At 43.6% G+C, this 19,657-nt stretch overlaps 1 protein-coding gene across 4 annotated transcripts in view; it reads left to right on the forward strand.

Moving 5' to 3' along the window:
* SARDH (sarcosine dehydrogenase) overlaps positions 1 to 19,657 on the forward strand; it is a 145,215-nt gene that overhangs the window by 6,593 nt on the left and 118,965 nt on the right. For all 4 annotated transcript variants that reach the window (XM_020981941.2, XM_020981945.2, XM_020981946.2 and 1 more), the window contains exons 2-6: positions 1,689 to 2,097; positions 11,016 to 11,194; positions 11,989 to 12,168; positions 13,894 to 14,017; positions 15,193 to 15,293. In XM_020981941.2, coding sequence (XP_020837600.1) covers positions 1,782 to 2,097; positions 11,016 to 11,194; positions 11,989 to 12,168; positions 13,894 to 14,017; positions 15,193 to 15,293 — 900 coding nt within the window. In that variant the 5' untranslated portion in view covers positions 1,689 to 1,781. The remainder of the gene's footprint in view (positions 1 to 1,688; positions 2,098 to 11,015; positions 11,195 to 11,988; positions 12,169 to 13,893; positions 14,018 to 15,192; positions 15,294 to 19,657) is intronic.

The raw sequence follows: 19,657 nt of genomic DNA on the forward strand, positions 1-19,657 counted from the left end.
CATGCTGTCTCTCAAATTACTTTCCCTCTTTTGGCTTCTATTTCCTCATGTGTAAAATGAGGGATTTAGATTTACTGAAGAAAAAGCATTAATACTGCACTCTGCACTTTAGACACAAGTCTGCCAGAAACATTTTTATGACTATAATGTGATTCTAAATCCAAGCCTATCTAATTTAGAGAGAAAAAGTCCAAACTGACAGTCCTCCCTCCTCCCAAACCCCATTTGCTCTCCAATCTCTCCTATGAGACAATTGGAGGTAACTTTGATAAGTATCTTGAACAAGGAAAATATCACAAAATGATAAAATGATTTTGTATTAACTTTCTACTCTTTCTAAGAGAGTAATAGTTACTTATCTTTCAGAAAGGCCCAGGAGAACTATCCTCCTAAAACCACTGCTGCCTCTTTGACCACTCCCATTGAGTGCTTCTTCCACCACCAGCTGCTCCCAGAATACCTGATGTAATTTAAAGGACCTTCTGGAGAGAGAAGAATAGGAGACTGAACTCTTGTTGACTGACTGCCCTCATCTGGGCCAATACCCCAGTCACTTCAGGGGGGTGGGGAAGAGTTTATCCCAATCAGAGATTCTCTTTGTTCAAAATTGTTTTCCACTCTTCATCCCTATTCTTGGGACCTTAGGCCTTGTTCCTGACATTCTACAAACTCTCCAAAAGGGAAAAATCTAGAAACAGTTTTAGACTAGAGAATTTTGCATATTTTTAGTTGAACTAAAAAGGAGGTTTTTAATATGCTTCCACAGATGAGAGCTGTTGCCTTCCACTCTAGGTCCTGTGATCTGAAGCCAGTTCAACTCAGCTCTGCCAACTGTTAGATTTTCAGTATGAGCATTTATACCTTGGAAATCAGAAAATGCTACAGATCAGGGCTTGATTTATTGCTTTGCTAATTGTCTTCATTTAAGAAAGTGGTGGTTGTTCTTGAGTCATTTCAGTAGTGACTGACTCTTCATAATCCATTTGAGGTTTTCTTAGCAGAGATAATAGAGTGGTTTGCCATTTCCTTCTCCAGCTCATCTTACAGTTGAGGAAACCAAGGCAAACAGAATTAAGTGACTTGCCCAGGCTCTCACAGCTAGTGAGTGTCCGAGGCCAGATTTGAATTCAGGAAGACTCACATTCCTGACTCCAGGCCCAGCACTCTATCGATTATGCCACCTAGCTACCAAGAAAGTGATGGAGAAAATGTTAATGATGAACATTAAGCTTACAAGTGTGTGGTTGGTATATGTTTGTTTTCCTTTGCAAAGAGTTGTTAAACATTTACCAGCATTCCACTGATTTGGACAGTCAGGGCAGGCTCTAAGGGGCAGGGTGGAACTTAGGACTGAAACTGGTGACTAGGAAGAAGAAGGGCATCCTAGGTAGATCTTGTATATCGCTTGTTTGTATGTGTTGTAAGCATGTTGTCTCTCCCCTTAGACTTAGGCTGGTTTCTCCCTTTCCCCCTTCTTTATATTGCCAGTGCTTAGCATAGTGCCTGATATACACTAAGCGCTTAATAAACACTTGATAAATGTTCATTGATGACTTGATCATGTGAAAAGGCAGAAAGCAAATAAATTAGTCATATTAAAATTTAATCTCATTTTCCTTAGTCTGAGGGGCTCAGAATTGAAGTGTGGCAATATTTAATCTGACCTTTCCTCTGTCTATCCTGTCTAGCCTGGTCTCTCTGGCTTCCTCCAATCCCAGCATCTGCCAGGCTTCAAGAGGATTCCTGCTCTCTACGACTAGCTCTCAGGCTTTCAGTTTCCCATGGCTTCTCTGAGGCGAGCGCTGAGGGCAGCAGCTTTCCGTCCTCTCCCATGGAGGCTTCAACTCCGGCCACTGAGTACTCCCAAAGGCTCCACAATTGAAAAGGGTGTGCCATACCAGCGGACCCTGAAGGAAGACAAGGACTCTGTGGGCTCAGGGCCTACCCGGCCCCTGCCCAACTCAGCTGATGTGGTAGTCATTGGTGGGGGCAGCCTGGGCTGTCAAACCCTGTACCATCTGGCCAAGCTGGGCCTGACTAATATTGTGTTGTTGGAGAGAGATAAGCTCACTTCAGGAACCACTTGGCACACTGCAGGTGAGTATAATTAGGGGTTTAGTGAAGCTATTGGGGGTAGCGGCAGTGGGAGAAACCTGGGCACAGGGAGAGTTCTCTCCCTGAGGGCAATGGGGTGTCTATCTGAAGTAGTATGGCCTGGGCCACATTGTATTCCGTCTGGGATACCACATTTTAGGAAGAACATTCACAAGCTAAAGAGTTGCCAGATTAACGTAAGTATGCCCGTGGCCATATGGTACGCAGGCATGTTTTACATCCTCTGCATTATTCATGTATCTCAAGCAGCACGAGGGCCTAATGTTATGCAGGCCTGATGTAAGGCCTGGATTCAAGCTACGCAAGCGTCAGTAGAAGGAACTGGGGCTATTTAGCCTGGAGAAGTCCTGAGGGCAGGTGGGTGTCAGGACTTTGATTCTGAAAGCTGCTTGACTTCATTGGACATAAGATCAGAGGATATAAAATTGGAAGGGGCTCCTGAAGTTCGTTCTATATTATCTTGTATATTTCATGTTTCATCATTTTCATTTCCTGTAGTTGAGTTGTTGCTATTCAGTCGTTTCAGTCATGTCTGACTCTTCGTGACCTGATTTGGGGTCTTCTTCACGAAGATACTAGAGTGCTTTGCCACTTCCTTCTCCAGCTCATTTTACAGATGAGGAAACTGAGGCCATCAAAGTTAAGTGACCTGCCCAAGGTCATGTAGCTAGTAAGTGGTAATGGCCAGATTTGAACTCAGGAAGATGAGTCTTCCTGACTCCAGGCCAGGCATTCTATCCACTATGCCACCTAGTTCCATCATTTTCTTTCTTTCTTTCTTTCTTTCTTTTTTTTTTGTTTTTTGGTGAGGCAGTTGGTTAAGTGATGTGCCCAGGGTCACACAGCTAGTAAGTGTCAAGTGTCTGAAGCTGGATTTGAACTCAGGTCCTCCTGACTCCAAGGCCGGAGCTCTATCCACTGGGCCACCTAGCTGCCCCCCCCATCATTTTCGTAGCACAATAAATATTCCTTTACATTAATATACCATAATTCAGTTGGCCATTTTCCACTCTCCGGATACATAGGTTGTTTTTAGTTTATCAACATTATAAATGAAGTGGTCATAAATATCTTTGGACAGATAAGTCTTTTTTCCTTTTTGTGATATTTTGGGAATGTCCTAGGTATGGAGATGAAGAGTTGCTTGACAGATAAGGTAGCTAAAATTTGCTGTTTGTCCTTTATTCTTAAAGAGGACCATGACATCAGGGAGATGATGCCATGACAGGCAAGTGAATTGGATTTAAGTGAGGGAGGGCTGTGCAAAGCCTCACTTTCTTTCTCCTCCTTGATTTATTGCTTTGTTGATGCTCTTGATTTAAGAAAAGTGATAATGGTTGTTGTTGAGTCATTTCAGTAGTGATTGACTGGAGCCATCTGGGTCCAGTGGCCAGATATAGACTAGGACAACTGGAGATGCATCCTGACACACTAAAACCCACGTGGAGTTAAGATTACTTCAGCAGGAGGAAACTTCAGGATTGCTATGCAAGCTCAGTATTAGGAAGAACTTTCTGAGTGCCATCCAACATGGAAAGGGAGGTCTTAAAAGGCTCCCATCTTGGATTTACACGTACCCCTTTTACTCACCCCTTCCTTAAAAATAATTCACATGGGTAATGTTATTAGAATAAATTAGAGAAGGAAAGACATTCCCATCTTACAAGAAGAGAAACTGAGGTCCAAAAAAAGTTAAGTAAGCTAAGTCTACCCAAGCAGATACTAGATTAGTATCCTACATCTAACTCACATCTTCTTCCTCCTCCTTCCCTTTTCCACACCTCTCCTTTCAGGGATGCTATAGAAAGGAGTGGGAGGTTAGACTAGATTATATCTGAGAGTTTATGCATCTGTGTAAGCCTCAATCAGCCAACATTTGCTGATGAATTTGTGCCAACAGCCTCTGTTGAATCTTTCCTCAACATCTTTCTGATCTGTCCCTTTCTTTCAGTCCCATAGTATCTCCAGTCTGGATTATTCCAACAGCTTCCAGCTTCCCTCCCCTCATTCTTTTACTACCTATCTGTCCATAATCTGATAGATTAATCTTCCTAATCCTGTTATTCTATCTTGAAAACTCTCACCAGTCATGGGTGCCCTTCTGAGCTCTGGCCTGGTCTATCTCCTCACTTTTTCTCTCTTTTCCTTTCCTCATCTTCCCTCTTTTCTCCTCTCCTCTCTTTATATGATATAATATATTATATGTTATGTTATGTCATGTTATGTTACATTATATCACATTGTATTATCCCTTACTATTTTTCTTGGTGATCTCATCAGGTCCCATGGATTCAATTTTCATCTCTACACTTGCTGATGCTTCTCAGATCTACTTGTCCAGCCCCAGCTTCTTTCCTAACCTCCAGTCTCCCTTCTCCAGCTGTTTATTAGATATCTCAAACTCCATGTCCCATTGACAAGTTAAACTCAGCATGTCCAAAACTGAACTCATTATCCTTTCCTCCCAAATCCTCCCTTTTCCAGACTTCCCTGTTGCCACCAAGGGTACAACCATCCTCCCAGTCACTATGCTTGAAATTTAGGTTTCATCATCAACCCCTCACTCTTTCTTACCCCTCCTCCCCCATCCAAGTTGCCAAGTCTTGTCAATTCTAGTTTGGAAACGTATTTCCTATGCACCCTTTTCTCTCCTCTGAAGTAGCCTCCATTCTGGGACAGGCCCTCATCATTTCAGGCCTGGACTTCTATAATAACCTTCAGGTTGATTTCTCTGCCTCAAAGTCTCTCTCTCCACTGCACTCCAACTTCTATTCACCTACCAAAGTGATTTTCCTAAAAGTACATGTCTGACCATGTCATACCCCCTACCCCCAACTCAATAAAGTCCAGTAGCTCCCTATTACTTCCAGGATCAAATATAAAATGCTCTGGCTTTTAAAGCCCTCACAACTTGGCCCTTTTCTACCTTTCCAGAGGTGGCACAGTAGACAGAATGCCAGTCTAGGAGTCAAGAAGGCCTGAGTTCAAATCTGACCTCAGATACTTACTAGATTTGTGACTCTGAACAAGTCACAATCTCTGCCTCAATTTTCTCATCTGTAAAACAGGGATAATAATAGCACCTACCTCCCAGAGTTGTTGTGAGGATCAAGTGAGATAATAATTTTGATGTGCTTAGCATAGTGCCTGGCACATATTAATGTTAGTTATTCTTATTCTTATTATTGCTACTACTACATCTTATTGCCCCCACATATTCTGGGATCCAGTGATACTGGTCTTACTGTTCCTTGCACACAATGCCTCATCTTGCCAGTATTTCCACCAGCTGTCTCCATACCTATAACTCTCCCTTTTCACCTCTGTTCATTGGCTTCCCTGGCTTCCTTCAAGCCTCAGCTAAAAACTCCACCTCCCCCCAGAAGCCTTTCCTAATTCCCCTTAATTAGTGCCTTTCCTCTGTTGATCATCTCCAATTTATCCTGTATTTAGCTTGTTTGTACATAACTGTTTGCATATTGTTTTGCCTAATACGTTGAAATGGTCCAGGTGATAGGTGATGAGGGCCTGAACAAAGTTTGTGGCTGTGTCAGTGACATGAAAAATATATCTAAAAGTGATGTTGTGAAGGTAAAAATGACAAGGTTTGGCAACAGATTGGACATGTGTGATGAGTGAGAGGGATCAAAAACAACACTGAGCTTTTGAACCTAGGTGGCTGAGAGATTGGTGGTAATAGGGAAGGGAATAGGAAGAGGAGAATAGAATAGGAAAGTAATAGGCAGAAGGAGAAGATAAAGAGTTTGGTTTGGACATATTGAATTCGAGGTGTCTATGGGAGATAACTAAAGGCAGTTGGTGATGTCTAAGGGGATAGAGAAGTTAGGACTGTTTGAGCAGGTCTGGGAATCATCTGCATAGGGATGATGACTGAACCCATGGGAACTAATGAGATCACCAAGTGAGAGAGAAGAAAAGAGAAGAGGGTCTAGGACAGAGCCTTAGAGTACACTCAGTTAATGCACATTTACATGGATGAATTGGACGAAAGCTGTGAGAGAGCAGCGTCAAGAAAAAGTGGAGAGAAGAGAGTGGACATATTGAATTCGAGGTGTCTATGGGAGATAACTAAAGACAGTTGGTGATGTCTAAGGGGATAGAGAAGTTAGGACTGTTTGAGCAGGTCTGGGAATCATCTGCATAGGGATGATGACTGAACCCATGGGAACTAATGAGATCACCAAGTGAGAGAGAAGAAAAGAGAAGAGGGTCTAGGACAGAGCCTTAGAGTACACTCAGTTAAAGCACATTTACATGGATGAATTGGATGAAAGCTGTGAGAGAGCAGCGTCAAGAAAAAGTGAAGAGAAGAGAGTATCCGGAAGGAAAAAGCAATCGACAGTATCATATGCTGGGGGGCGAGGAACAGTATCATATGCTGCAGAGATCAAGAAGGATGAGATCTGAGAAAAGACCATGAGGTTTGGTAATTAAGAGATCTTAAGTAACATTGAAGAGGGCACTTATCACTGAATGACAAGCTAGGAAACACCACAGTGTGTTTCCTAGAGTGAAAGGAGAGGAAGTGGAGGCTCTGATGTGGACAAATTTCTCAAGGAGGTTGGCCATGAAGAGGAGGTGAAATAGAATGATAGTGGGAATGATGGGATTGAGTGAGAGGCTTTTTTTTCTCCTAAGAATGTGGAGACTTGAGCATGTTTGTAAGCAACAGAAGGAACCAGTAGATAAGGAGAGATTGAAGGAGAGAGAGAAAGGAACAAGAAGAAGAAGAAGGAGGAGGAGGAGGGCAGAGATGAGGAAGATAGTGGGGACAATGTGTCAGAAAAATCAGTAGGGAATGGTATCAAAGGTGCATGTAGAGAGGCTGGCTTTGGCATAAAGAAGGGCTACCTCTTTATGTAACAGTGAAGAAGACAGGGGAGGTATCCTGATATTCTCACTGAATAAAGTGAAAAGAGGAGGAGGACAGAAAGGGAATCCCTTAGCAAACGTTTTCAATTTTTTCACTGAAATAAAAGGCAAATTCCTCATTTGAGGGTGGAGAGGAAGCAAATGTTGTGGGAGGCTTAAGAAGAGGAAATAATGTTTAGAGTAGTTTCTGTGGAAAGTGGGAGAAGGAATCAATTAGAAAGGAAGAGAATGCTTGTATTGCTGCTGTGAGGGCCCAGTTGTGACTAAATAACAAATTTGTAATGGACCCACTTAGCACAGTTTCATGATTTCCTCCAATTCTGTTTATCAGTTTATGAATAAGAGTAAAGGAGGCAGATTGTGGGAGTCATCCAAAGTTGGGTGTAGCTTTATCATCTATAGGATCAGGGGGCAAGGGATTTGGGGGTAGAGGGTAGTGGAGAGTTGAGTTTGTTCAAGATGGGGAAGGGAGGAGAGTGGAGCCAGCACAGGGGTGATGGCTTCAGAAAGCTGAGGGATGGAGAGAATGGAAGTCAAGGTGAGGATGAAGAAGAGGGTTAGGGTTTATAAGACAGAGAGAATAAAAGAATCAGATAAGGGAATTTCAGAGATTGTGAACAAGGAAATTAAGCACTTATGAATGATGGCCAGGTTAAGGATATGGACCATCTTTGTCAGTCAGTCAATCTATCCTCCCTTTAGCAGTCCAAATGATTTCCCTATTTCCTCCAGAATCAAGTAAAAAATCCTCTATTTGGCATTCAAAGCCTCTTTTAACCTGTCCCAGACCCTCAATGTTTTCAGTCTTCTTACACCTGAGTCTCTAACAGAAAAACAGAGTGGGGAAAGACCAGGAAAGGTATCTTGTAGAGGGTAGGATTTTAGCTGAGGCTTGAAGGAAGTCAGGGAAGCCAAGAAGTGGAGATGATGAGGGAGAGCATAAAAGACAGCCAGTGAAAATGTGAGGAAAATGAAAGAAGTTTTGTTAATTACAGAGCAAGCATTTTAGCAGGCACAATGGAAGGAGCAAGGCTGTGGAACGGAATGTCATAGGGGATGGGGAGGGGACAGGGGGCACAGGGTGGAAGAAGACAGTCATGACATAGCAGTAAACTGAGGCTAGGGGATGCAGTTGGTACATCAGCAGCCAAGGGTTCAAAATACCTGGGATGGAAAGAGTGTAAGGCAGTAGGAGCATGCCAAGTGTTGAGCAATGAATCCAGGTAGAATATTAGTGGCTGTAAAGGTCAATTGAGGAAGACTGCTCAAAATCCTCCCTCTAGGTTCAGCATCCTGGCAGGTGATAATGTGGTGTCTGTGAGACATCAAGAGCCCTGCCTCACATCAGGCAGGAGCAGGAGGAGTATGGGAGCCCAGTCAGGAGAGAGTAGAGAAACAAGGCCCTTCCCACAGAAAGCCCTTTGGGGGCAGGAGATAGAAAAGGTCTTGTTTTTCAGTTTGTGGCTTTGTGCTTGAGATGGCCCTATGATAGGTGGGCCTCTGTTATCCTCCAGACAAAAGATACTGATTCATTTATACGGAAATATGGGACTTAGTCCACAGAACATTAGTTTAGTTCTTGTTACATGGATAGAGTAGATAGAGCGCTCAGCCTGAAGTCAGGAAGACTCATCTTTCTGAGTTCAAATTCAGCCTCAGATGCTTAGTAGCCATATGACCCTGGGCAAGTCACTTAACCCTGTTTGCCTCAGTTTGCTCATTTGTAAAATGAACTGGAGAAGGAAACAGCAAACTGCTCCAGTCTCTTTGCCAAGAAAACCCCAAAAGAGTCAGACACAACTGAGAATGATTCAACAGCAACAGCAACAACAAGAACTTCCCTTCTCCTGATTCTTTAATATTTCCTTAAGGGACAGCTAGGTGGCACAGTGGATAGAGTCAAGAGGACCTGAGTTCAAATCAACCTCAGACACTTAACACTTATTAGCTGTGTGACCTTGGGCAAGTCACTAACCCTATTGCCTAGCCAAAAAAAAAAATTCCCTTAAATCTTTAGCCGTTTTGATCCTTTTTGTCTCAGATAATCTAGATGGTGTAATGGATAGAGTGCAGGGATCCTGGGTCAGGAAAACTCATCTCTGAGTTCAAATCTGGCCTCAGACAGACATGACTGAAATGATCGAACAAAATCCCTCTTTCTTCTTTCTTTTACCTTATATCTAGTTTCTTTATTAGTTAAACAACAGCCTATCCATATTAGAGTATTGGTTAAACTATTTGGTGCTTTCTCGACTCCAGGACTTACCTGCCTTTCCTCGGTTTCTCTTGTTTGGAACGTTTGCAGCCCAAATGCAGCACCCACTTTTGGGTTTTGGATTGGGGGTGGGGTTGGCTCAAGACTGCCTTGAATAGCTCGGCCTCGCTCAAGGTCCATTTTTGCCTTGATGATTAGGCTCATCTTTGCAGGATGTGTTATTTGGGGTTGCAACTTGAGTTCCATCTCTACACGTATAGTCTTCAGGATCAGTCACTTTGGCTAGCACAAAATTCATGAGTTCTTTCAAAATGACTTTCTTCTGTTTTTCTTCTGCCAAATTTTCATCCATTTAAATATTTTGAGTCCCAAATCTGCCATGAAGAGAGAGTGTGGTGTAATGGATAGAAAGCTGTCTTCAGAGTCAGAAAGAGATGGGTTCAAGTTCTACCCCTGACACATAATAGCTGTATGACTGCATAACTCATTTAACTTCTCAGTGCCCTAACTACCTCTCTGAGTCAATAAATTGCAAAAGGAGGTCTGCATTGGTAAAGTTTTTCAGCCAGACGTCCCTACATTGCTGAAGTCACAGGTCTGGTTGAAAAAGAAAGAGAAAAAAAATCTATGACTATCCTTTTCAGAGCATTTGCTTCTTTGGAGAGATTCTCTTGTTCTGTATTTAAGATATCTGCTCGGCTGTCATCGTTAATTCTGCTTTGAGTGCTCACATTTCTGCCCTAAATTCTACCCTAATGTTTTCTTTTAAAAGTTTTATTTCTTTTTTGAACCATTCTGGAGTTTCTTGCTCTCTTATTTTCTGATCTCTGAGAAGGCCTCGGAATTCTACTTCATTGGGATTTTGGAGTTAATTTTCTTCCATATTTTATTACTTGTTTAGTGAATTATGGCCTTTTAAATAATTTACACATTTTTCCTTCAGTCTTTTTAAATATCAGAGTTGGTATATTTACTTAGGAGTTAGGATTAGGCCCAATCTTGAGCTTCTGGTTTTTCAGCTTTTTATCTGGAAAGGCAAATAGCTTGCTTCTTTGGACTCTTTCCCTTCCTCTGTTGTTCACAACCTCATGGCTTCAGGCGCCATTGTAGGCAAAACCATGTGGACGATGTGGCCTGTCAATCTGTTACAAACCTTTATCTCTTACTGGTTGAGTCAGGGCTGGGAGAACGCAAGGATCTGTGTCTTAGCCCACCCAGCCTTCCTTGCCAACTGTTTCATTTTAAAGATGAGAAAAATAAGGCCTGGGGATGGGAAATGATTTGTCTAAGATCACACATTCTTGACTCACAAGTGAGTCTTGATTTCTTGACTGAGATTAGTCACTCTCCCTTTTCCTGAGAAGGCAAGCAGCACCAAAGCCTTTCGCTGAAGAGCTCAGAGTGCTTTGTAGCTACTCTCAGTAAGAACATTTTGTTTTTCTTTCAGCAAGCATTTAAATTGTGTCTACTATATAGGCATTGTTTGAGATGGTCGTTTTACAGATGGGGATGACTGAGGCCCAGAGAGATGAAAGGGATTGCTGTGTGGGACTAAAACTGAGGTCTTTTTTGTTTCCTTAAGATATTTATACCCTGCCCCTACAATTCTGGCATTGGAGAAGAAAACAGGTTAGTGTAATTGGAGCTTCAAGGAAGCTTTTGGGCCAGAATGAGTGGAGAGTCTGACCCGCGGACTCACCATCGGCTGTATCCCTCACTAGTGTAAGCTGTAGCCAGAAACTAATAAGGACCCGAGTCTTGGCCCATGCTTGTTGTATCTCTTCCTATCCAGGTCTGCTGTGGCAGCTTCGACCCAGTGACATGGAGGTGGAGCTCCTGGCCCACACTCGCCAGGTGGTGAGCCATGACCTGGAAGAGGAGACAGGAGTGCACACTGGCTGGATCCAGAATGGGGGACTCTTCATTGCCTCCAACCGCCAGCGATTAGATGAGTACAAACGACTTATGTCGGTAGGCTTGGGTGGGGTTAGGGCTGAGCTTAAGATGCAGGCTTACTGTCTTTCCCACTTATTGAGTACATTCTCTCTCTCCTCTCCTACCCTCCCCTGTCTTCTCTTCCCCTCCACTCCCCTCTCCTCTCCTCTGCCTCCTTCCCTCTGTCTCTCTGTCTCTGCCTCTCTTTATCTCTCATTCCCTCCCTTTTTATCTCTCTCCTCTTTCTCTCCTTCCTTCCCTCCCTCTGTTTTCCACCTTCTCTCTCTTTTTCTGTCTCTCTGTCCCCATTTCTCTTGCTCCCATCTTCCCCCCCTACCTTTTTTCTCTTCCTGTCTCCCCCTCTGTCTTCTCTTCTTTCTTCTCCTCCCTCTTCCTCTCTCCTTCTCCCTTCCTTTCTTTCCCCTACCCTCCTCTTCTCTTCTCTCTCTCTAACACACACACACACACAGAATTAAAGAATCCTACAGGACTAAATGTAATAAAGTATTAAGTGCGCACTATGAGGCATTCAGAGAAGCAAGAGACTTCTGTGGGTGGGAGCAATTAGGGAAAGTTCTGAAGGGAAAGGGATTTAGGCCAGTCCTTAAAGGAAAAGTAGTATTTGGGGGTATATGGGGAAGGTGGGAGTGCCTTCCACTATTCAAACCAAGCACGAACAAAGGGAGGAGCTGGGGAGTGAACCTGGCACATTGTTGGGTGGTGAGATCTCTAGGGATAGATTAGAATTCATTATGGATACTAAGAGGAGGGGCCAGAGGTCTGCTTTGTGGGAACTCAGAAGAATCCTTCTCTCTTTATCTTACCTCTAGCTTGGCAAAGCCTATGGGATAGAGTCTCATGTCCTGACACCGGCAGAGACCAAGACTCTATACCCATTGATGAATGTGGAAGACCTCTATGGCACCCTCTATGTCCCCCACGATGGCCTCATCGACCCTGCGGGCACTTGTACAGCTCTCACCAGAGCAGCTGCTGCCCGGGGAGCCCAGGTATGGAAGGCACTGGGACACTGGGCGCTCCCCTTCCTTGGGACCTTAGAGACTCCTCCCCACTCAGAAAAGAACACTAGATTCTGAGACAGGAGAACTAGATTGCATTTCTGCTTTACTTTATGACATTGGACAAGCCATTTAATTTTTCTGTGTCTCATTTACCTCCCCAAGAAAATGGGTGATTGTGCTTTCTTTCTGGGACAACCAGAGGGATCGCCAGCATTGGCAAGAGGACCTTGTTAACTTCAGAGGTAGCTAGGTGGCACCATGGATAGGGTGTTGGCATTGAATCAGGAGCCAGAGTGATTTGGGTTTGAGGGCATAGTCAAATAGCTCCATTTGAATCCCAATGGCTTTATGAAAGCCTGGTTTTCTAGAGCTCTATTTGAAGAAGTCGTAAATGAAAATTACATAAGACAAAAGAGTTAATCATCCCAGTTTGAAAAAAAAAAACAATGATAGTATAAATAAGTGGGAAAGAAAAAATGTAGCCCCCAAACTCCAAGTACTTTGTGAAGCATAAGTGATCAAAATCTATATTCCTTTAAACAGAGCACCTGCATGTAAAGGTAAGACTCCCCTTCTGGACTCAAATCACTCTGGCTCTCATTGATTGATCAATAATAGGCCCCTGCTAAAGTCTCACTTGCTCATTGTTTTGGTTTTGATGGCTCAGAGTCAGTGTAGAGAGATTTTTTTTTCTATTCTGGCCAGAAACTCTGAGGGTCTTCTCCCCACTGACTGATTCTTTTGTGAATGCAAAATAGGCCAACTTTTACCTCAATTCTTACCCAGCCTTTAACAACTGAATGGGTGTTGCCTCAGATAAACTGAGACCTGAGAAAAACCTTAGCTTAAAAAGGCTAAGTCTCTCACTGCATCTGGGGCCATCTCAAGTCATCCTAACCTATGTCTTGCTGTGGGTGGGAGTGATTAGGGAAAGTTCTGAAGGGAAAGAGACTCCAAATGACTCTGGAAGAGAGAGTGGGGCTGATGGCTTTGCACAGCTCTGCCTCACTTAAATCCAATCCACTTGTAAGTCAAGACATCACCTCCCGATGTCATCGGTCCTCTTGGAGAGCAAAGGATGAACAACAACAAGAAGTCAGGAAGACCTGAGTTCAAATCTTGCCTCAGACACTTACTAGCTCCATGCCCCTCTGCAGGTCACTTATTCTCTAAGCCTCCATTTCCTCATCTATAAAATGTGATGATAATAGCACCTGCCTCACGGGTTGTTGGCTGGATCTGATGAGATATTACATGCAAAGTGCTTTGTAAAGCTTGAAGCGCTATTTTTATAAATGCTAATTATTTTTACTACTACTATTATTATTATAAATTATTGTTATTTAGAAGCAAGGAGCTGAGGTGCAGGTCTCACATTCTTCTGCCTATCTCACCATAGAGCCAAGTTCTCCCCAACCCCTAGACAAATGAATCTCTTTTAAGCAAACTGTGTAAGTGAACATCTAGATATTTACATCACAGAAAAATCAAAATATGGATTTTTCTCTTTATGAAATGAAAGGGTCGTCTTTAGATATTTCCCTGAATAAAAAAGGATTTAATCCACAAAATTTACTATTTACACAAAATAGGTAAGGGTCACAGAGATTCTATAAACTAAAATATACCTGCAGTCTGTCATTTGGCTTAAGTGTCTTGAATCCAGGGATGGACATTTGGCTTGTTTCAGTCAACTGTATTTTTGAACACCAGGTCATTGAGAACTGCCCTGTGACTGGCATTCAGGTGCGCACGGATGACTTCGGCGTGCGGCGGGTGGCAGCAGTAGATACTGACTATGGCTCCATCCAGACTCCCTGTGTGGTCAACTGTGCAGGTGGGAAGACCCAGACATTCACACAGCTCTGTACTAGCTCTTCTGTAGGGTCTCTCCCTGGAGTCGGGTGAGAAGGCAGCGAGAAAAGAGAAAGGAACCCCCTCCACACACACACACACACACACACACACACACACACACACACACACACACACACACACACACACTCCATAATGCTTGGCCCAAGGGAGTATACTCCATGGGTTTAGGCATCCCCCAGGTCAGGGGTGGGGAACCTGCAGCCTTGAGGCCATATGTGGCCCTCTAGGTCCTAAGTGCGGTCCATTAACTGAATCCAAACTTCACAAAACAAATCCCCTTAATAAAAGGATTTGTTCTGTAAAACTTGCACTCAGTCAAAAGGCTGCACCCAAGGATTGAGGCCACATGCAGCCTCGAGGCTGCAGGTTCCCCACCCCTGCCCCAGCTCTTTTCTTTAAACCTTCTGAAGCCAGGAGCCCACCTGCAGTTTATTACCTGTGAGACCTTGGGCAAATCACTCAAACTTCATTAAAAAAAAATTATTGATGCTTTAAAAAACCACTGCTATCATGTCCCATGCCACACCACCCTTCTCTTATAGCAAAGAAATACAGCCAAGCCAAGCAAAGGGAGGCGTTGATGACCTCTGACAGCGCAGTCCTTGTGCAGCTCTCGCTGCCACACTTCTCAGTTAGACCGCCTCTGCAGTAAAGCATGATCAGTGCACTGATCCCAGTTCTTGGGCCTTTCAGGATCATTTTCCATTGCGTCATTGCCGCCATTTTGTAGGTCCTTCTCTCCGTTCTGTTTGCTTCCCTCTGCATCAGTCCACACAAGTCTTCTGAGTCACTCTAAAAGCTACTCAAGTTACTCTTTTGAGTTGGGCCTCAATTTCTTCATCTGTAAAATGAGGGATCATAGTATCATAGATTTTAAGATGGAAGGGACCTTCAGGGACCTTCAGGGACCCTTATTTGATAGTTGAGGAAACTGAAGCAAGATTCGCTTAAGATCACCCAAATGGATAGTAAATGGATGAGTAGGACTCCATGTTGGGCATTCTTTCCATTGCTCCTGGATGAGATGATGCCTACTGTTGCTTCCAGATCTAATTCTACAGTTCTCTGATGTCCTGCTCTCTGCCTGAAGCCAGGTTGTCAATGGTCTCTAATGGGTCTGTATTCTTCTCCCAGGTGTGTGGTCAAGCAGCTTGGGGAAGATGGCTGGAGTGAAGGTGCCACTTGTGGCCATGTATCATGCCTATGTGGTCACTGAGCGCATTGAAGGAATCCAGGTGAGTGAGGAAACACTGTAGCCCAACATAGCAGATAGAGCACTGGCTTTGGAGTCATGAACATGCACATTCAAATTCTTCCTCACAGACTTACTGTGTGACTGGTGAAAGTTACTTAACCTCTCTCCGCCTCAGTTTCTTTATCTATAAAATGGGGATAATAATAGCACCTACTTCCCAGGGTTGTGGGAATCAAATCAGATAACATATTCAAAGTGCTTTACAACGCTCAAAGCACCATATAAATGTGAGCTAGAGGCACAGGTAATAACAAAAAGCAGATAATCTGAAATGCCTTTTTCTATTTACCTTTGGAAAATGCATCATCTCTTTTTTGGAAATGGGCAAAGGATAACTTTTTATCCTTGAAGGATACCTGGCTTATTATAGAGCTAATGAAAGCCAGACTGATATGGACTAGGACACTGTGGTAAGCCAACATGGGATTCAAGATTTGCTCCCACCCCCCTATCATTGTCTACCAAAGACATAAGACAGCAAATGAATTTAAGCCAACAGATATTTATTAAGTACCTGCTATGTGCAAGGCATTTCTGAGAATACAAAGAGAAAAATGAAACTATCCCTGTTCACAAAGAGTTTATCTTCTCCTGGTGGGGAGGGAGAGACTCTACAACACTACAGAAGTGAATAAGATAAGGGAGGATCATGGTATTTCAAGAATATTGATGGAGGGGGGAGGTAACGGAGCAGAGCACTCATGGCTCGGGGGACAAAGGATGATTTTATTCCCATTCATTTACAGGGTAAATGAATAATTGAAAGGTAAGCCCAGCCTTGTAGCAGCAAATTGGGTAGGTTCCTGAAATCATTTTAGGGATACCACTGTGACTGCATTCCAGTGAGCATGGAAACAGGTTCAGAACATCAGAGCCAATAGAGATTTCAAGAGGACAGTCAGGTTCTGTGCAGATAAGATGAGCATCGATGGAGAAGACCAGACGGTGGAGTATTAAGGGGACCCCTTTACCCTGTAATGTTTCCTGATGTCTGCTCCTGGATCTATCCAGGCTCAGGCACCTAGGTCAGCCAGGCACCCAGCAAGTGCTGGACTTGGCCTTTTGTTCTGAATTTCGACTTCAGGGAATATGCTGGGGAACACAGTCTCTTCTCTCAATCAGCCACCAGGGGTCTCTGTTAGGCCACACTTGGCCCAACATTGGCCAGAAAGACTTCTGCAGGCAAGGATGCAACAGGGCAGGACTTTAAGACGTATCACGAGGAGCAGATAGGCAGGACCGGTGGAAGGTCAGCTATCAACTCAATATAAGGACAGTTTTCCTTGTATCTTTTTATGTTTTTCGTCAACAATTTATTTCTTGTAAGCCCCACGGAGTTAGCTTTAGGGAGTGGGTGGCTGTATTTTTATTGTTTGGCATTTAGAATTGGTATCATTTAGGCCTCAACACTGCTCTGTTCAGAAGTAAGTTGGACTGTCTTGTTATTAAACGAGTGGTGACTCTAGTGTTGGGGAACCATTTGTTAAGGATGCTGTTGAGGGTATTTACATTGTAGGTACAGGTCAGACAAGGTCATCTCTGAGGTCCCTTCCAACTCTGAAGATCTGTGATTTTTTGTCATGGGACTCTGGGGTGGAGCAAAGGGACCACCGGAATTCCAAATGTAGAAAGAAGACCTCCAACTTCTCACTCCCACCACCACATTCTTGGGTTTGCCTTGAGTCTGAGGTAAGGCTTCCTTGACCTGTGAATAAGTGTTATTGTAGGACCTGCTTAATCTTTACTTGGCCAAAGGGAGTAGAGGGATAGATTGTATAGAAGAGATTAAGTCAGTAACTATGGCTAGGCCAGTTTTCCTGTCCAAGGAGGCACAAGGGTAAGATGACCAGACATTCTAATTCGAGTGAGAAAGTCCCGCTGTTCTCTGAATTGGTCAGACTGTGTGTGGAGTAGTGTGTCCAGTTCCAGGTGCCACATTTTAGGAAGGACATTTACAAATTGGAGCATGTCTAGAAGAGGGTGATAGAGTTGGTAAGGATACTATAGACCAGATCATGTGAAAGAAGGAAGGGAGGAAGGAAGGAAGGGGAAAAAAAAGGAGGGAAGGAAACAAAGAAAAAGGAAAGAAACAAGAAGGAAACAAGCATTGTTAAGTGCCTACTATATACCAGCAAAACTCAGTTGAAGGAATTGGGGACATTTAGCCTGAAGATTAGAAGAATTAAGGGGGGGGGGAAGGGGACGGTGTTAACAAGTATTTGGATTGCTATCATGTGAGAGAAATCAGATTCATTCTTAGTCCCAGGACAGTACTAGGATGATTAGAGATGGGAGGGGCCTATTTATCCTACATAGTTGGTTTATATGTACATATACATATATATATTTGGTGAGGCAATTGGGGTTAAGTAACTTGCCCAGGGTCACACAGCTAGTAAGTGTCAAGTGTCTGAGGCTAGATTTGAACTCAGGTCCTCCTGACTCCAAAGCCAGAGCTCTATCCAGTGTGCACCTAGCTGCACTGTTGGTATGTATTTGTTTGCTTGTTGTTTCCCCCATTATATAAGCTCCTTTAGGGCAGAGACCATTTTTTGCCTCTTTTTGTGTCCCCAGTGCTTAGCACAGTGGTAGACAAATATTTCTTGACTGATTGAAAAGCCATCTAGGTCGACTCCATCATTTTATAGAGCTATTGGTGAAAGTGCCAAAGAGGCCGAGGGAAGAAGCTTCATCCTAGTCAGAGCAAAAAAGATTCCCCTGTTTGGCTTGTTGTCCCTTAAGGTCTTGGAGCAGAGAGGCTGGATGACCCCTTGACCCCTTCTCCAAGGTATTATCTAAGGGATTCCAGTAGAGGGGCTGCTCGGACTAAATGACCTCTAAGGTCCCTTCTGACCAATTTTGTGATTCTATCCCTTGTCCCTGCTAGAGGCAGGTCCGGTTCTGTCCTGGGCCTCTCCTCTTCCCATCTCCTTTCTTTGAAGTGTCTTGTGTGCACTTTGCAAATTCCCAATCTATTCAACAAAGCATCTGTGGTGCATAACAGTGGTTGAAGCTGTAAAGGGATAACCCAGGAACAGTCAGTCAGTCAATAAGCATTTATTACACACTTGTTACATGGTAGAAACTGAAATAAATGCTGGAGATAGAAAGAAAAAGCAAAAACATCTGTAACCCTCTAGGTCCTTACGTTCTAATGGAGGAGACAATATGGAAATAACATGGGGATTTAGGGTATATTTGGGGCTACCATCGAAACCCCTGGGCTGGGATTCCCTGGTATCCTTCCCCTAAGGCCACAGCCTCAGGACTTAGCTTGGAGCTAGGGAAAAAGTTAAGCAGCAGCTTAGGTGGGTCTTAAGATAGAGCACTGGACTTGGAGTTAAAAAGACCTGGGTTCAAATCCAACCTTGGAAGCTGTGTGACTGAACAAGTTGCTTAACCTCAATTTTCTCATTTACAGAACCTGAGTAATAATAGCACTTATCACCCAGGGTTGTTGTGAGGATGAAATGACATAATATTTGTAACTTGCTTTGTAAACCTTAAAGCACCATGTAAATGCTAGGGGTTGTCATTGGGAGCTAGCTACTGAGTTTCCATCCTCACTTGACCCTTTTCTGTTAGAGTGACTACGGTAATGGAAGCTGTCCAAGGACTCTCCAGAAATTCCATTCACCAAAACAAACAGAAACCCAAACTGTTTTATTATAGTATATGGTGCTTACTTACTGTTCTTCGGGGGGAAGTTGCCCCACCTCCCCATGCCAGGCTGTCTAATGGGAAAAGCCCTCTAGGCCTCATCTGGGGCTGTTTACTGGCAGGCTGCCCTGGCAGGTGGTAGGCACACATCCTGTCTGCTCCCCATCTGGACCTCCCAGAATCCAGGAGAACCTGGGGGCAACAGGGCTAGTGAGAGAGGCTATTAGCATTCAGCCAGCCACCTCTTGTGTATCTCTCACTTTTTCTCCATCTGGGTGAGCAGAGTAGTGCTGAGGCTTAAATAAGGCCAATTCTACATCTCAAGCAATAGAAATCCAGCCCACCCACTTTCTAAAGTTAACTCTATGAGGCTTTTTGGAAATAAACCACTCATTGATGGAACACACAAGAAACATACAAGGAATACATGCGCCAATCAGCTCTGTCAGTCATCCACTTTCTCATTTGTTCCTGAGAAGTAAAGTAGCATCCATGAGTAGGTCTAGACAATTGATAACCTTGTCTAGAATATGGATTAGGGCTGAGTGGCTACAGTGGTTAAGAGTAGAGGCATTTTGTATTCTAAAGTGCAAAAGCAAAGGGAACCTTTTTCAAATGTACCAGTAAATAGCTTTTGAATATAGTACATTCTTCCTGAGCAAGCTAGATAAAGCACCCTGGAAT

Source organism: Phascolarctos cinereus, unplaced genomic scaffold (genome assembly GCF_003287225.1).
Source record: "Phascolarctos cinereus isolate Bilbo 61053 unplaced genomic scaffold, phaCin_HiC Scaffold_2;HRSCAF=192, whole genome shotgun sequence".
Lineage (NCBI taxonomy): Eukaryota > Metazoa > Chordata > Mammalia > Diprotodontia > Phascolarctidae > Phascolarctos > Phascolarctos cinereus.